This window comes from Cornus florida, unplaced genomic scaffold (assembly GCF_030987335.1).
Source record: "Cornus florida cultivar Cherokee Brave unplaced genomic scaffold, ASM3098733v1 CherokeeBrave_3.0.0_Hap2_Chr11, whole genome shotgun sequence".
Taxonomy (NCBI): domain Eukaryota; kingdom Viridiplantae; phylum Streptophyta; class Magnoliopsida; order Cornales; family Cornaceae; genus Cornus; species Cornus florida.
Window position 1 is genome coordinate 113,342,697 of NW_026775581.1, and position 17,226 is coordinate 113,359,922.

General features: G+C 37.2%; 2 protein-coding genes across 2 annotated transcripts; both read left to right on the top strand.

The window, feature by feature from the left end:
* The first annotated feature begins 5,457 nt into the window (after nt 1–5,457).
* LOC132281887 (uncharacterized) lies at nt 5,458–6,602 on the top strand. The gene is made up of 2 exons (XM_059783546.1): nt 5,458–5,898; nt 5,967–6,602. Exons 1-2 carry the CDS (start codon nt 5,458–5,460, stop codon nt 6,600–6,602), a joined length of 1,077 nt encoding a protein of 358 aa, XP_059639529.1.
* Nucleotides 6,603–6,609: 7 nt separating this feature from the next.
* Nucleotides 6,610–6,942, top strand: LOC132281888 (uncharacterized). The gene has a single exon (XM_059783547.1). It carries the CDS (start codon nt 6,610–6,612, stop codon nt 6,940–6,942), a length of 333 nt encoding a protein of 110 aa, XP_059639530.1.
* The last annotated feature ends 10,284 nt before the right edge of the window (nt 6,943–17,226 follow it).

Genomic DNA, 17,226 nt, shown 5'->3' on the forward strand with positions numbered 1-17,226 from the left:
TCGTAATCAATATCCCCATACTATAAAGGATAGTAAATAAATGTCATGTACTAAAAGGATTCTGACTAAATGAATCCCATAATCAATATCCCCGTACTATAAATGATAGTAAATAAATGTCCTATACTAAAAGGATCCGGGCTGAATGAATCCCGTAATCAATATCCCCATACTATAAGAGATAGTAAATAAATATCATGTACCCAAGGGAACATTACCTAAGGGCAGAATACCCACGAGAACATTACCCAAGGGAACATTACCCAATGGCAGAGTACCTACGGGAACATTACCCAAGGGAAGAGTACCCAAGGGTACAAAAAAAAAAAAAAAATACTATTCATGTGAACAGTAACCCGAGGGCATTATTCCCGAGGAAACAGTGCCCAGGGCCAAAAATAAAAAAATTACTATTCATGTGAATAGTAACCCCGCCCAGGGCAAAAAAAAAAAAAAAAATCACATTCCCAGAGCTAGATGAGCAAGCTTGGGAATGAGGGGTAACTAATAGGGAAAAATAAACCTAGCCTACCTTGACCTAACGATAGAGGCAACTAATTGTTGACCAGCCGCTAGACCTCTTCGACTTTTGGACGATGATATTTCCATTGGATAAGAATGATAATATTTCATTATCAAGGATAATGAAATATGACGTGGTTCAACAGGGTAAGGATAACCTTGGCACAATTTGAGGAAGTCGAAAGGGTTAAATCATATCCCTAACAAATCTGGCAACAAACAGATCTCCTCTGATCTCGCACAAGCGGATCTCATCTGATCTCGCACAAGCGAATCATATCTGATCCTGCAAATGAACTGAGGGAGAGCGACTATAAGAATGAGATCCTACTAGTCAATAAAGGTACGACAAAAAATTATTATTAAATCACTGCCCTTTTTTTAGACCTTCGGTGACTTACTTGATTGTTGGAGAGCTCTTGGCAGGCACCATACTGGAACCGTCAAGGTTTATCGATCTTCTACTCGCTTTTTTGCAGAAAAACGATGTCGTATCAAACCGTGTGGATTTCACCCTCAACATATATAATCAATTTTTGTCTTATAATTAATTAAAATAAAATTTTATAATGTAAGTTATTTTATATTCTTATTCTGTATATAGAGAAATTTAAAATTCTAAAACTATGTCTGACTTTTATTCCTTTAGCCTCCAATTTAGTCTCTCACTTTCTCTCTAATGATTGGACACCATCTCTTTAAGGCCAAATTATATAAAACTCTCGTCTACTTTCTTGACATGAAACCTTTGTAAAATTCTTTTATATAAAACTCAAAGTGGTATTATAGTGACAAAAAGGCCTTTATTACAAGTTTAAGAAAGATTTTCATTTTGAATTTTTTTATTTTTTATTTTTTTTAAAATAGAACTAGAAAATTTTGCAAATTACATGCTTGTTATAATGACAAAAATGGCCCTTAATATAAATTTAAGAAATTTAATTTTTTTTTTTATATATTAAAGGAAATTTTCATCATTATATAACGACAAATTGTATAGTTGCGAGAGTTTTATACAAAATGTATTTTTAAAAGTAGAGAGGATTTTAATCTTTGATTTTCTTGTTTCAAGCTCTTTATTAGTTGTTTTTCTTTAATGAACAATCATAATTTCTAAGAAGGTGCGAAAAGAACCCAAATAGAATATCTTTTCCATTTTCCTTTTATTGCATATACATGACAATGATCAATATCCACACATTATAATATATATATATATAGTCCTGATCTCTTGCTCCCTATGGAGCAAGAAAATTAATACACACTTTTAATATAGACCATTAGATTAAATCTAACGATCATTTTTCAAACCCACCTATGGCCTTTACTTTTAACACAAAATCACTCTCACCTTATTTTTAGTTTCTATATTTAATTTTACCATTATCACTTACTGTAACAATAAAAGGTAATTATCAAAATAAAAATAGAAACCTTTGAAAAAAAATAATAATACCAGTATATTTTACTAAAAATTTGTTTTTATTTATATGTTTCTTTGAAAGAAAAACAATACCCGTATCTTTCAATTTTGCAACAACAGTATAATATTATAAAAATTTTCTAAGAAATATCAATTTTGCAACAACAGTATGATATTATAGCATTTTTCTAAGAAATATCAATTTTGCAACAACAGTATGATATTATAGCATTTTCCTAAGAAACATAAATTTTGCAATTATAATATACTTCTCTAGTATAAGTAAATTTACCAACAAATATACTGTAATATTGCATTTTGGAATATCGAAATGATTAATTAGAATTGAAATTGAAGAAAATTTCATTTAAAGTTTGAACAAAAATTCTTTCTATTTCAATTTAAAGTGGGGCATTTGGTGAAATTCTTTATTGAATCTGTAAATTTGTGAGTTTGATTATTGGATGATGATGATGTACTAACTATGGTGAGACTGTAGAATTCACCTCAGAAGCAACATGGTAACCTAAAAAAAATGGATGAAACATTTTTCACAACCTTATTCATAGAAAGAAATCATTTGTCACTTTTGTCTATGGATTCAAATTCAGCCATGCACGAAAGAAATAGAGAAAGAGTTGATAATTACCTTTTATTGTTACAATAAGTGATAATGGTAAAATTAAATATAAAAACTAAAAATAGGGTGAGAGTGGTTTTCAGTTAAAAAGGAAGGTCATAGGTGGGTTTGAAAAATGACCGTTAGATTTAATCTAACGATCTATATAGAAAGTGTGAATTAATTTTCTTACTCCATGGAGAGCAAGAGATCAGGACTATATATATATATATATATATATATATATATATATATATATATATATATATATATATATATGGGGGTGTAAATTAGAAAGTCCATCTTGTAAAAATTTAAAATTAAACTTGTTTTTGAATTAGGAACTTGAACTATTTTTAGTTAGGTTTCCCTAAAAATATATATATATATATATTTTTGGGGAAACCTAACTAAAAATAGTTCAAGTTCCTAATTCAAAAACAAGTTTAATTTTAAATTTTTACAAGATGGACTTTCTAATTTACACCCCCACCCCCCCCTCAAAAAAAAATAATAATAATAAAAATAAAAAGACGGGCTTAATTTCAATATAACTAATTTGACTTATTAAAAATTGCTTAATAATATATGCTAAATCAGTGTAAGAGGAAATGAGGGATATACTAAAAAACAAGAACGCTTTTGAATTTGTTTTGTTTTGTATGATTTTGTTACTTAAATATGCATAATTTTCTCTTCAATTTGTATAAAAATCTTGCCTAATATAATGGATTGTAAATGTAATAAATATAAATTGTGAATTGTAAGCTTCTCAGAAACTTCTTTAGAGTAAGATTCTATGAAACATTCAGATCAATGTAAAACAAAAAGTTGTTAGTCAATTTGACTGAAGGAACCAGCTATAATTAGTTCCGGAATTTTAAAACTCCAACGAATTTCGTTCTAGCTAATACTTAGTTATCCCTTTCAAGTTGCAATAAAATACTTAAAAGAGATTATATAGGATATTTGTCCCACATCGAATTCAAAAGGGAGAGTGATTGGGTATAAATGGGTGGGTATGCAGTATTACCCAACAACTTAAACTTTTGAGTAAATGGGTAAGCGTCTTATAATTGGTATCAGAACTAGACCCAGTCCCTGGCACGCCTAACCCGAAAGCCACAAAGAGTTCGGGTGGGGGAATTTTACAAGGGAATATTTGTCCCACATCGGATTTGGATGGAAAAGTGATTTGGTATAAATGGGTTAGTATGGAGAATTTAACCTTTTGGATAAATAGACAAGTGTCTACCCATTACACTTACCAGCTTTCTAAATACTAAAAACCACTCTCTCTATGGTTAATTTTGAAAATTAATATTACTAAAACCACTCATTGTAAGAATACAAAGTAATTATAAAAATAGATTTGTTGGAGGATTTTTAAACTTTATCCCTACACCCTCAAACTTTAGCACTTTTGAAAAGAAAAAACATGATAATTACATCCTCGTCTCTGTAGTTCCAAAATTTTGAAATAAATATCCAATTAACCAAATTTTACCCCTTGTTTACTTTGTTATGAGAAATAAATTTACTCACTCTTTCAACCAGGGGTGGTAACAAATGGGATCGAAAAACGGATTAGGAATCCTAATCCGATCCGTTTTCAACGGATTAGAAAAATTCTAATTTGTCACCTGTGGAGGGAAAAATCTCCCTCCACTAAGAGCAATCCACGTCATAACTTTATCTTTAATAAAGGTCAAAGCCCATTCCGTCAGAAGCCCGAGTTGAGTTGGTCATTAGCCCAAAACTACCGCTATCTAACTACGGGCTTTACTAAAGCTCGAATCAAGACGCCAGCAGGCATGTGTACCAAGTTAGATACGGCCCAAGTCCATTTAAAGAAGGAACCGGTCCTACAAGGAAAAGGATTCATCAAAGGAGGTAAGTTCTGTGTAAGGAAAATCTAGAAAGGAAAGAATTATAAAGAGGAAATAATTCTATTTGTAAAGAAATTGATATATGGAAAGAATTAGAGGACAAGCAACGCAAGTCCTACCATAATTCTTCTAACTTTTGTATATAAATAGAGGCCCAGACCTCCAATAAAGGGATCCAAACAATTATACGCTTCTCTATACACTGTTCTTATTTATTTTTACTTTTTGAGTGAGTTGTTTTATTTTTCTCAATCATTATCGGTTGAGTGAAATTTTGCACCTACACTTTGGAGTCGTCTATGTGAATCGTGTGCAAATATATTCCCATTCTTGTTTTTGTTTCACAAGTGAATCCTGTAGCTAACCGTCCAGAATGTCGAACAGAGGATCTTCGGCAGATCAACAGACGGAGTTAATGCAAAAGATGCGTGAAGAGTTTCTGCACCAATTTGACGTACTTCGTCAGGCAAACGAAGCAAGCGTAGCTTAGATCGCCTTGCTTCAACAGCAGAATAACGCTCTGTAAACAACGCTGGCCCAGTTGGCACCGCAGCCACCAGTGGGTGACACAGCAACACCCCCTAGTCAGAATATTCCTCCGATTACTAGACTTCTGCCTGATGGGGTTCCACCTAATGGGGCACGACCCAATGAGGTTCAGCCGAATGAGGTTCAGCAGCAACGGAAGGCAAGACCCGAGGCTGTGGCTTCAGATAACGTCCCTCGTCGCACGAAGGATGAGCAAGTCGAATCCAGCCATAAGCTTACGGTGTGGTCCAATGGAATCCCAGATGGTGCAGGTGTTCAGGATGCCTTTGACGAGAAGAGAATCCTGAAGATTCAAACACCTGCCGAGATGGCTAGAGAACACAAAAATTCTTTGATCAAAACTCCTTTCACTGACGATGTGTATCTGGTAGAGAGGCCCAAGAAATTCACCATGCCTTACCCAGTTTGATGGAACAGGGGATCCTTCTCGGCACCTAGATCATTATGCTCAAAAGATGGCTTTGGATGATCGTAATGACCCTTGGATGTGCAGAGTTTTTCCTACCAGTTTGATAGGAGCAGCACTAGAGTGGTTCAGGAATAGACCGCATAAATCCATCCCAAATTACGTAACTCTATGCACCATGTTCCTGGCACAGTATTGCGGAAATAAAAAGCAAAAGAAAAGCATTGCCAGCCTCTTCACCGTAAGGCAGAAAAGGGGGGAAACATTGCAGGATTTCTTATCAAGATTCAACATGGAGGCATCAGAAATAGCGGATTGTCATCCCGCAACTGCTATAGAGACATTTAAACTTGCAATGATTCAGGGGACGAAGTTCCACACTTCCCTACTCAAGTATTCTCCTCCCAACATGCAGACTCTCAATGCCAGAGCCCAGATCTACATTCGGCTTGAGGAAAATATAGCCCACCAAGCGCAACACGCTACCCTCGTAACAGTGAAAAACAAGCCTCGAGAAAGAATCCCAACTCCAAAGATTCAAAAAAGCCAACATTTCAGGCACCTGAAAAAAGGCAAAGGGTAGAGGAAGGGTTTACACCTCTCCGAACTACCTTGGCTCGGCTCTTCCAAGAGAATAAGACGAAGTTCACAATTCCGCAGCCAATAAAGCAACCCCTGGAACAAAGGGACAAAAGCAAGCATTGCGCTCATCATCGAGATTATGGGCATTCAACCAACGATTGCCGATCCCTCAGGCGACAAGTGGAGAATATGATCGCCAGAGGTGAGTTGACGGATTACCTCATGACAAAGGAGCATGCAAAGCCCCGCGAGGTCTATCCTCGCAAGGTAGAAGGTACGCAAGTAAAAGTCATCCATGCAATACATGGTAGGTCTGAAGATGATCAGGAGTCCGAGAAGGTGTACAGGTCCAGATTGAGGGCGACCCACAAACTCAGGAAGATATCCTTGGTCAATGCTATCAATTATGGTAGCATTAATATTGGATTCAGAGATGGCGACCTATCCAGAGTGCAACTCCCCCACGAGGATCCATTGGTCATTAGTCTTTTAGTGGCCAATTGTATGATCAGGAGGGTTTTGGTAGATTCAAGAAGTAGCGCTAACATAATCACAAAGACGGTCTTTGATCAGTTAAGAGATCATGTCATCATCTATTCGACCTACCTCTAGCCCGTTGATGGGATTCGATGGCACAAGAGTAGATCCCCTTGGAGTAATAGACTTGTCCGTAACCGCGGCGAAGAGGACTCTGAAGGAGAACTTTGTTTTAACAGAAATTCATCATTCTTACAATCTCATCATGGGAAAAGGTTGGATACATCGGATGAAAGGAGTTCCGTCCACCCTCCACCAGGTGATGCGGTGTTTATCTCTAGACGGGAAAGAAGTAATTAATCTGTGGGGCGATCAAGTCACAGCGAAGGAATGCTATATGCTGACACAGGTTGAGGCGAAAAGGATGTCGACTCAACAGCAACCAGGTGAGGCTTCCAAAACTGGACCCAAATAGCAATTACAGAGCCCACTGCCCAAGTATCTTAAGGGAAATGAGGAAGAGGAAATTGCGAAATCCACCGAGGAGACCCTCGAAGCCGTGGAAGTTATCTTCGGCGACCCTCAGAAGGTTACTTATCTAGGCTCTTCTTCTACATCAAAAGAAAAGGAAGCATTAATTGATGTCATCCAGAGCAATGCAGATGCCTTTGCATGGGATCACTCGGACATGGTAGGGATCGATCCCACAGTTTCCTATTATAGCCTAAAGGTGGATCCGGAGTTCAAACCGGTCAAGCAGAAACACCGAAGGTTTGCCCCTGAACGCAATCACATTATAGCTGAAGAAGTAAACAAATTATTGCAAGCAGGTTTCATTCGAGAAGTACAATATCCGCAGTGGTTGTCGAACGTGGTAGTCGTACAAAAGAAGAATGGAAAGTGGAGGGTTTGTGTAGATTATACCAACCTCAACAAAGCCTGCCTTAAAGATAGCTACCCTCTGCCCAAGATAGACCAGATGGTTGATGCTACCACCGGCTACGAGAGGTTGACATTCCTAGATGCATATTCGGGATACAATCAGATTCCTATGGACCCCGAAGATGAAGAAAAAACGGCTTTTATTACAGAAAAGGGGACTTATTGTTACAGGGTCATGCCCTTCGGACTGAAGAATGTTGGAGCTACTTATCAACGCCTTGTCGACAAGATATTCGATAATCTGCTGGGAAAGACAGTTGAAGCATATATAGATGACATGGTGGTTAAAAGTGTGATGAAAGAAGATCATCCGAAGCATCTACAGGAAGTTTTCAATACTTTGAAGAAGTACAACATGAAGTTGAATCCCTCAAAGTGCTCATTCGCGGTATCATCAGGTCAATTCCTCGGCCACATAGTGTGATACCCCCTAATTTTGGAACACGGATTGATCAAGTCCGCGCACAAAATCAAGGGATATCAAAACAATTTAAGTATTTAACAAGCACAGAATACAAAGATGAATAATAAAGAATAAATAAACCGCTGAAGAAAACTAATAAATAAATATTACTTAATGATTCTCCAACAATTACAATTCGGAAATCCCATAACTCAAGGACCCCTTAAACATTATCCAATAATCCAATACTATTTAAAAGTACACAAGATGAATAGACGAATGACAGTCTCCCAGCTGCGGATCCTCAACCTCGAGACTGAAACCTCTAATAACCTGAAAAATAAATCGTGGGTTAAACCCTACGAGCAAGTTCACTCTACCAGGCCTCTGAAAACCAATAAGCAGATCATCTCTGATCAAAACCAAACCTAATAAAGTTTTAACTTTAATAAAGCACGATATACATGTCTATATATAATTATATATACTATACTAATCACATCCATTAATAGGTTTATTAAATTTCCATACCTATTAAATAATTATTAAAATAATATTCATACCTAGACCAATCTACCATTTCATTTTATAAAAACTCCTTTGACCTTAATCCCATCCTAATCAGTTGTCTAATCATTTAAACAACAAATTATAATAAAAGAAATACTCTATTTAATCCCAACCCGATGATGATTTAAATTGTTTAAATCACATATCCAAAATCCAAGTTTTGACAAATCATCCACGTCTTCCCCAATATTATTTTATTAATGGAAAATAATACACTAACCAGTAAGTACTAAACTATTCTCATTTAAGAATATCTAACCCTAATCCAATCCATACATACAACAACCATAGATGATATTTTAATCATCTAACACATAACAACGTAATTATGCTTTGGCAAATCAACCATGCCATTGTAAATATTTTTATTTATATATTGGTAATTCAACCATGCATCCATAAGTATATTTATTTATACATTGGCAATTCAACCATGCCTCCGTGTATGTATATTTATACATTGGCAATTCAACCATGCCTCCACAGGTATATTTATTCATACATTTAATTAGCAATTCATCCATACTTTCCATATATGTATTCTATTCATACAAATATTTAGGTAATATATTTAATCATTTGACAATTCATCCATGCCCACACTTTAACCATGAATTAACTTTAAAATTAACAACACGCTAAATCATACATAGCCATCACATGCATATTATACGCATATCATTAATTTAACAACCAGCCTATTAAGATATGCCAAATAAGAATGATAATATTAATCATCTTCAATGATTTATATATATATATACCTACACATATGTTATTTAATGTATATATGTGTTTAACACCTTCTTTAATAATCCTTGATTATTTAAAATCAATATACATACATACATACATACATATATATATATATATATATATATATTCATCCTTCCATACAACTCATAGACAAATTAAACTATATATACCCATATATAAATAATTATATATATATATATATATATATATATATACACACACACACTTCCTTCCATAACAAATTATTAATTTATTATATTTACACAAATTAGTGCAACTAAATATGTCAGAAATAGTTTCCTTTAAATACTCCATATTGGTTTAAATAGTTTTCCGACACTTTCTCACTAAAACATAAATATCTCCTAGTAGGATGGGAATCTGATAATGAAATTGGTACCATTGGAAAGAAGACGAAAAATCCTTGAATTTGAGCTCAAGAATGACCCAATTTCGATTTAAGATGACTAAGTTATGACCGTTTTAATTTTATGTCACAAACAGACAAAATAATTGGCTAAGCTCAAACACTACTGTGAGCTCACCACACTGAATCCATCACTTCCTTTATGCCGCATCCAATGGTCATAAATGAGTGCGCAAATGAACACGCTCACACTAGATTATTTTCTATTAACTATAATAGATCTAAGGTCCAGATCAGCGAGTGCACCATCTTCTCATGGTCTGCAATACACCAAATAATCCCATAGTTGACCAGACCACTTCTATGGTCCAGATACACATGCGCACCAAAGTTTTATGCGCCGCGATGCACCATATCAATTCACATAAGTTTAATTAATCAAATGGCCCTAATTGGCGTATACACCCTATTATCCTACACCGCGCCGCACTGGATCAATTCTTTATTGTGCCGCCGCTCCCAGTTACCTAGTATATATATATATATATATATATATATAATTATTTTCCTAACAAATAATAGGAAAATAAATCCTAATAAATTCCTAAAAATATCCGAAAAATTCCAGAAAATTACAGAACAATTCTAGAAAATAAAGAAACCATAATTAACTCTCTTGGGTCACAAATCCACCTATAGATTGATTTTAAAATATACATAACACCTATATATATCAATTAAAATCCAATAATCTAAAAATCAAATATAATAGTTTATACTTTTTAATTATTTCGATCTAACCATAATTTTTAAACAAATAAATTTAATTAAAGCCTTGATACTCAGGTGAAATCCTTATGAGTTCTAAGAGGAAAGTTAGAGAAAACTCGCCTGAAGGTTTCGAAACGAAACCGACGCTTTAAGCTTTAATTATCTCTTCCAATTCCGACGTCCTCCTTTTCAGATCCGACCTCCTCCTTGTCAGCCCTTCTTCTTCCTCTCTCTCTGTCTGTTTTATTTTTCTAACGTGTAAAACCTTTAACCCTAAAGCCTTATGTGTATTTTTATACACCTTAAATTCCAAATCCTATTCCAACTAGTATTATGAATTAAAATAATAACCTTTAAATAATTTATATCTATAAACATATATTATATATAAATATATATTCCTTCCATAATTAACTCATTAGTTAATTAAATCATATATACTTATAAATCCTATTCCAACTAGTATTATGAATTAAAGAAATAACCTTTAAATAATTTATATCTATAAACATATATTATATATAAATATATATTCCTTCCATAATTAACTCATTAGTTAATTAAATCATATATACTTATAAATCCTATTCCAACTAGTATTATGAATTAAAGAAATAACCTTTAAATAATTTATATCTATAAACATATATTATATATAAATATATATTCCTTCCATAATTAACTCATTAGTTAATTAAATCATATATACTTATAAATATCAATAAATATATATCTATATATATATCTTTCCATAACAATTATTAATTAATTATATTTATATATAATTATATATATATATATATATATATATATATATATATATATATAATTGATACAAAAGTGATCATTTAAATAATTAAATAACCACGGACCTTCATTAATTAACCCAATAAGGTTTCATACAAGCCCAAGACCACATCTTTTGGTCCAACTTTCCTTAAGCCCAATCCAATTAATTTAAATAAATAAGATAATTAATTAAATACAGAAATTAAAATAACTAATTACATGAAGCACATAAACAAACAAGAATTTACAACTAAGTCATACAATACCAATAAAATCAGCACACCAATAATTCAATCAATAATCAACCACACAAACAATCAATTATCATACATAATCACGAAATATAACTTAATTAAAATAAGATAATTAATCTAGCACTCAATAAAATAAAATAAATCATTGAAAAATAAAATAAAATAATTAATCCTAATTAATAAATCCTTTAAAATTATCGGGGTATTACACATAGTGAATAAAAGAGGGATAGAGGTAAGTCCAGCTCAGGCTAAAGCCCTCATCCAGAATCAGGAACCAAAAAATCGCAAGGAGGTGCAGGTACTTACTGGTCGGATCGCAACACTCAGCCGATTTATATCCCGATTGTCAGATAAGTGCAAACTATTCTTCGATGCTATACGATCCAAGAATAAAGATATATGGGGACCTCAGCAGCAAGAGGCCCTCAGTCGGTTGAAAGGTTACATGGCTGAACTACCCATTTTATCCGCTCCAAAACCCAGGGAGGTTCTTATTATGTACTTGGCAATTTCTAATTCATCGACAAGTGCAGCATTGATTAGAAACGAAGGAAAGAGGCAATATCCAATCTTCTACACAAGTAAGACCATGACAGATGCGGAGACGCGATATAGTAAAACAAAAAAAGTTATTTTAGCTTTGATCTACGCCAAGAGGAAGCTTCGGCATTATTTTGGATCTCATAGCATTGTGGTACTCACCAACTATCCCATACGGGGTCTACTCTCTAAGCCTGATTTATCTAGGATAATTACCAAGTGGGCTATCGAGCTTAGTTCCTTCGACATAACCTATAAGCCAAAGGTGTCGCATAAAGGACAAGCCGTAGCGGATTTCCTTCTTGAGTATGAAGATACTCCTGAAGAGTCGGCACACCCAGAACCACAGTGGGAACTTCGAGTCGATGGTTCCTCGAATCAAGCAAGTGCAGGAGTAGGCGTTGTAATGTCAACTCCCGAAGGCACCAAGCTGTAGCAATCTATCTGTTTGAAGTTCCCAGCTACGAACAATAAGGCCGAATACGAGGCATTACTTACTGGTCTTCGGTTGGCTAGCAGTCTCCAGGTACGTTGCTTAAAGGTTTTTAGTGACTCACAACTTGTTATAAATCAAGTGACAGGTCAGTACCATCCCAAAGAGGAAAGAATGAAAGCATATAAAGAAGCTGTAAAGAACGTTGCACGGGGATTCGATCAAATCGAATTCTATCAAGTACCTCGTGTTGAAAATGCTGAAGCAGATCAATTGGCCATATCAGCGTCATCTTCAAATGAGATCTGATTCGGATTGTGCCGATTGACGTTCTGGATGAGCCCAGCATTAATCCTCCGCAGGAAGTAATGGTAATTCCAGTTATTCCTCGAAAACCATGCTGGATTGATCCATTGGAAGCTTACCTCAAGCATGGGGTTCTTCCAGACCAGAAGTCCAAAACACGGAAGCTCCGTATCACCGCAGCTAAATATGCCATCATTAACAATCAGTTATACCGAAAGTCATTTTCAGGTCCTTACCTGAAATGTTTAAGCCCTACTGAGGCTCTTGTGGTGTTGAGACAAATCCATGACGGAGATTGTGGTAACCATTCCGGGGGCAGATCCCTCGCGCATAAAGTCCTGACTCAAGGTTACTTCTGGCCGTACTTGTCCCGGAATGCAGAAGAGTATACACGAAGGTGTGACAAATGTCAACGTTACGGTCCTATGAAGCATCAGCCTGCCGAAGATTTGCACGCAATGGCGAATCCATGGCCATTCACACAATGGGGGATTGATATGGTGGGCCCGTTACCCAAGACTGTGGAAAAAAAGGAGTACGTGCTACTGGCTACAGATTATTTCACTAAATGGGTAGAAGCCGAGGCCTACTCAAGTGTGACCCATAAGCAGGTAAAAAGTTTCCTTTGGAACAACATCATTTGCCGGTTTGGGGTCCCAAAAGTCATTATGATGGACAATGGTAAGAACCTCGATAATAGAAGTACAAGAAAATTCTTTGCTGAGCATGGAATTGTACAAAAGTTAGCTGCGGTTAGTCATCCACAAGGGAATGGACAAGCTGAAATAACTAATTGGACAATTTTCAGTTGTTTAAAGAAGAAATTGGAGAAACTCAAAACGAAATGGTACGAGAATCTCCCTCAGGTGCTTTGGGTGCACCGAACCACACCGCGGCGGCCTGCGGGAGAGAGTCCCTTTGCCATGGCTTATGGATCTGAAGCTGTGATCCCAACCGAAGCGGCAGTTCTGACCCTTCGGACATTCTTATTGCTTGAAGGAAACAATAGTCAGCAGCTCGAACATAGTCTCGATCTCCTGGACGAAAAAAGGGATGCTGCAGCAATTAGGCTTGCTTCATATCAGCAACAGCTGCGCAACAGTTATAACAAACGCGTCAGATTCAGGAGCTTTGTGGTAGGTGATTGGGTTTTGAAGCAAGAAACAGCTCATGTAAAGAAACTGGAACCTAATTGGACCGGACCCTACAGGGTTACCGAAGTAGTGGGGAAAAGAGCATATCGTTTGGCCGAAGCTGACGGGCGTCCCATTGCGCGTCCTTGGAACGCAATACACCTTAAAAGGTATTTCCATTAGATAAGTTTGTCAATTTTGCTACAAATTCTTCACAAATAAGGCTAAGTATGTCCACAGTCAGCCAAACTTTTCTTTATTTTTACTTCTATCATATTCAGTACAATTCTACTTTATTTATTTCTTTCCATAAAAATGGGAGCCATACTACTCTATGATTTTGCAACTTTTATGCATGCCAAGTCGCACTATGCAATTTTTATGCAAAGCAATGTTAGAAGTAGGCTGTTAAAAAAAGGCATTCGTCACAATGATTTTTAAGAAAAAAAACAAAACATAAGTTATGGCCTATGTTTAAAACTTTCTATCCCACATCGACAAAAAAATATGTGCTACATTCTATTATATATGGGAATATTCAAATAGTTAATTGCGGTGTAAGGAGGGCCCACTGGTATTTAAGGCTGTCAAGCTCAATACCAAAGGCATTCCTTACACTGACCTTTTTAACAAAATTTAGTCTATGTCCCACATCGGATAGAAATAGAAAAGAAATGCGATTAATATATGCGTAGTCCACTACATTTGGTTGCCATGATGGGAGTATCAATGGAGGAGGAAAGTCTCCAAAGTCAACAAATAGGAAACTTCACAGCCACTGTTACTCGCTTTCTTGGCCTATTATCATTTTTGAATCCTCAGCCTCATGATAAGTTGTTTGAGAAAAAATATAAACAAAACCTCCCCTCAGGCTCAACGCCGGGGAATAATTCATTCGCCTCGGACCCTAAGCGTCTGGCTCGGCAAACCTCCCCTCAGGCTCAGCGCTGGGGAGTAATTCATTCACCTCGGATCCTAAGCGTCCGACTCGGCAAACCTCCCCTCAGGCTCAGCGCCGGGGTGTAATTCATTCGCCTCGGACCCTAAGTGTCCGGCTCAACAAACCTCCCCTCAGGCTCAGCGCCGGGGAGTGATTCATTCGCCTCAGACCCTAAGCGTCCGGCTCGGCAAACCAACCTCCCCTCAGGATTAGCGCAGGGGAGTAATTCATTCGCCTCGGACCCTAAGTGTCCGGCTCGGCAAACCTCCCCTCATGCTCAGCGCCGGGGAGTAATTCATTCGCCTCGGACCCTAAGTGTCCGGCTCGACAAACCTCCCCTCAGGCTCAGCACCGAGGAGTAATTCATTCGCCTCGGACCCTAAGTGTCCGGCTCGGCAAACAAACCTCCCCTCAGGCTCAGCACCGAGGAGTAATTCATTCGCCTCGGACCCTAAGTGTCCGGCTCGGCAAACAAACCTCCCTTTAGGCTCAACGCCGAGGAGTAATTCATTCGCCTTGAACCCTAAGCGTCCGGCTCGACAAACCAACCTCCCCTCAGGCTCAGCGCCAGGGAGTAATTCATTCGCCTCGGACCCTAAGCGTCCGGCTCGGCAAACCTAACTCTTACGCTCATATTCACTAATTCTAAGTTCAGTAATATAAGCCACGAGATTGTCCCACATTGAAAAACTATAAGAAAAAACAAGTATAAATATACTTGCTCACACAAATCCGTTTCAAGAAGAGTTCTCTTAACGGTTAAATCACCAAAGGGAAAAACAATCCTTTATTATCAGATAAACCATTAGAGGAGATCTATTCTTCACATTTTATTTATTTTGCTTCGGAACTCTCAGGCAGGGTACTTTCCTTAGAAATAACCTCATTTGACAAAGTGTGTGCAATATTAAAAGCATACAAACATACTCAGTCAAAGCAGAATAAAAATGACACAGCTTAAAGAAACGTGGATATATCATTCATTCCCAATGTTGTTTCATTAAAAAAATAAAAAATAAAAATATATTACTCGATCCTACTTCCTCTTCGGATTAAACGAGGTAGATTCAAAAGCATCTACCACAGCTGAACTTGCAGGTGGAGGATTTGATGGGCCAGTTGCAAGAGTAGAGACACTTAGAGCTGAAGGGACCTCAGGATGAGGTTTCACCATCTCGGCAAAAAGAACTTCAGCTTCTTGAGTTTTTGGACCCTCATCATAAGGGAACGACACTCCCATTTGGGTATCAAAAGCCTCGAGATCTGTTGTCTTTTCCCCTGAACCCTGATTGAAGCCAAACCTGAATGCTTTGGCGCTAGATAAGCGTACCAAACTTGTGTAACGACCCTGCATCTGCCTCCCTGCAATGGTGCAGGTACTAAGGGCATCACTCAAACGCTGGACTTCAGCCTCCAGCGACTCAACTTTGGCATCAGAGGCAGCCAAACGCTTCTTGTAAACATCCCGAGCCTCGTATGCAATTTGTGCATTAGCAATGGCATGGGATGTCTTCTTCTCAGAATTACTGAAGTCCTTCTCCAACTTCTTAAGGGAAAGAGACTGAGCCTCAGCAGTGACATAGAGGGCCATAGTATGATACAAGCCTTGCATTGTGAGATAATAACAATGTAAGAAAGTGTGTAAGGCAATTATGACAATGGAAATGAAAGACGGGGCAAACTTCTATGGCTCGAACGGAGCAGATGGGAGTAACTGTTTCAGCCCCATTCTGCCAATAATTTCTTCATCCTTGGGGAGCCACATTCCTCGAGCAACGGCCAGTGCTGCAGATGGGTCAGTGATCATAGAATCACCAACATGGAGGATGGACTTGTCAGCCCTCGAGAAGGAAGGAGTCCAAGGTGCTCCAGCCTCGGCAAGGACGTAAGTGTTGACCTCATCCTCAGGGTTAACCTCTTCGGCTTTCTTCCCTTTGCTTTTTGGGTTGGAAGCACCCTTGTTTTTCACGGCTGAAGAGGAGTTCAGCCTTGCCCTTTTGTTCAAAGGGACTTCATCAATCTCCTTTTCCTGCTCATTTGTGCACAGTATAGTTAACGGAGCATTCTCTGCAGCTTTCCTCTTCAAGGCTTCAGCCCTCTGTTTTTCTTCCTCAGACATGGGGAAGCTGTCAAAAGATGGAAGTGAGAGGTCCATGAGATCAGCGGCTACAGCTCTGGAAGCAACTGCTTTAAGACTCGTAGAAGTGAGTAAGCTCTCGATCGAGGGAGGGTTGCTCCAGACCCGTTTTTCCAGGAAGGAAATTCTCTTTTTAGCAGCCGAAGAAGGAAATGTTGCTGAAAAAATACCAAGAAACTCGTAAATATATCGAAATAGTAAGACTCGACATGGGAAACAGCCCGAGCACTCTTCATGAAGAAAAAGGGGATATTCTATACCTAATTTTCCGAACTTGCAAGAGATTGGGAGTTTGCTCGATTGGGGCACAGCCCATTTCCCTCTAACAAATATCATCATCTTTTTCCACTTCTTCTTAGAAGTAGGAAGGTCTGTGCATATCCTTTGGTGCAAGGGGGAAGTGAAAAAGAAACGA

Excerpts from the sequence above, each read along its gene's own strand:
- LOC132281887 (XM_059783546.1), top strand. The coding sequence starts at position 5,458 with ATGGCTTTGGATGATCGTAATGACCCTTGGATGTGCAGAGTTTTTCCT. Across the intron at positions 5,899-5,966 it reads AAGCGCAACACGCTACCCTC|GCACCTGAAAAAAGGCAAAG; the intron begins GTAACAGTGAAA and ends CCAACATTTCAG.
- LOC132281888 (XM_059783547.1), top strand. The coding sequence starts at position 6,610 with ATGGGATTCGATGGCACAAGAGTAGATCCCCTTGGAGTAATAGACTTG.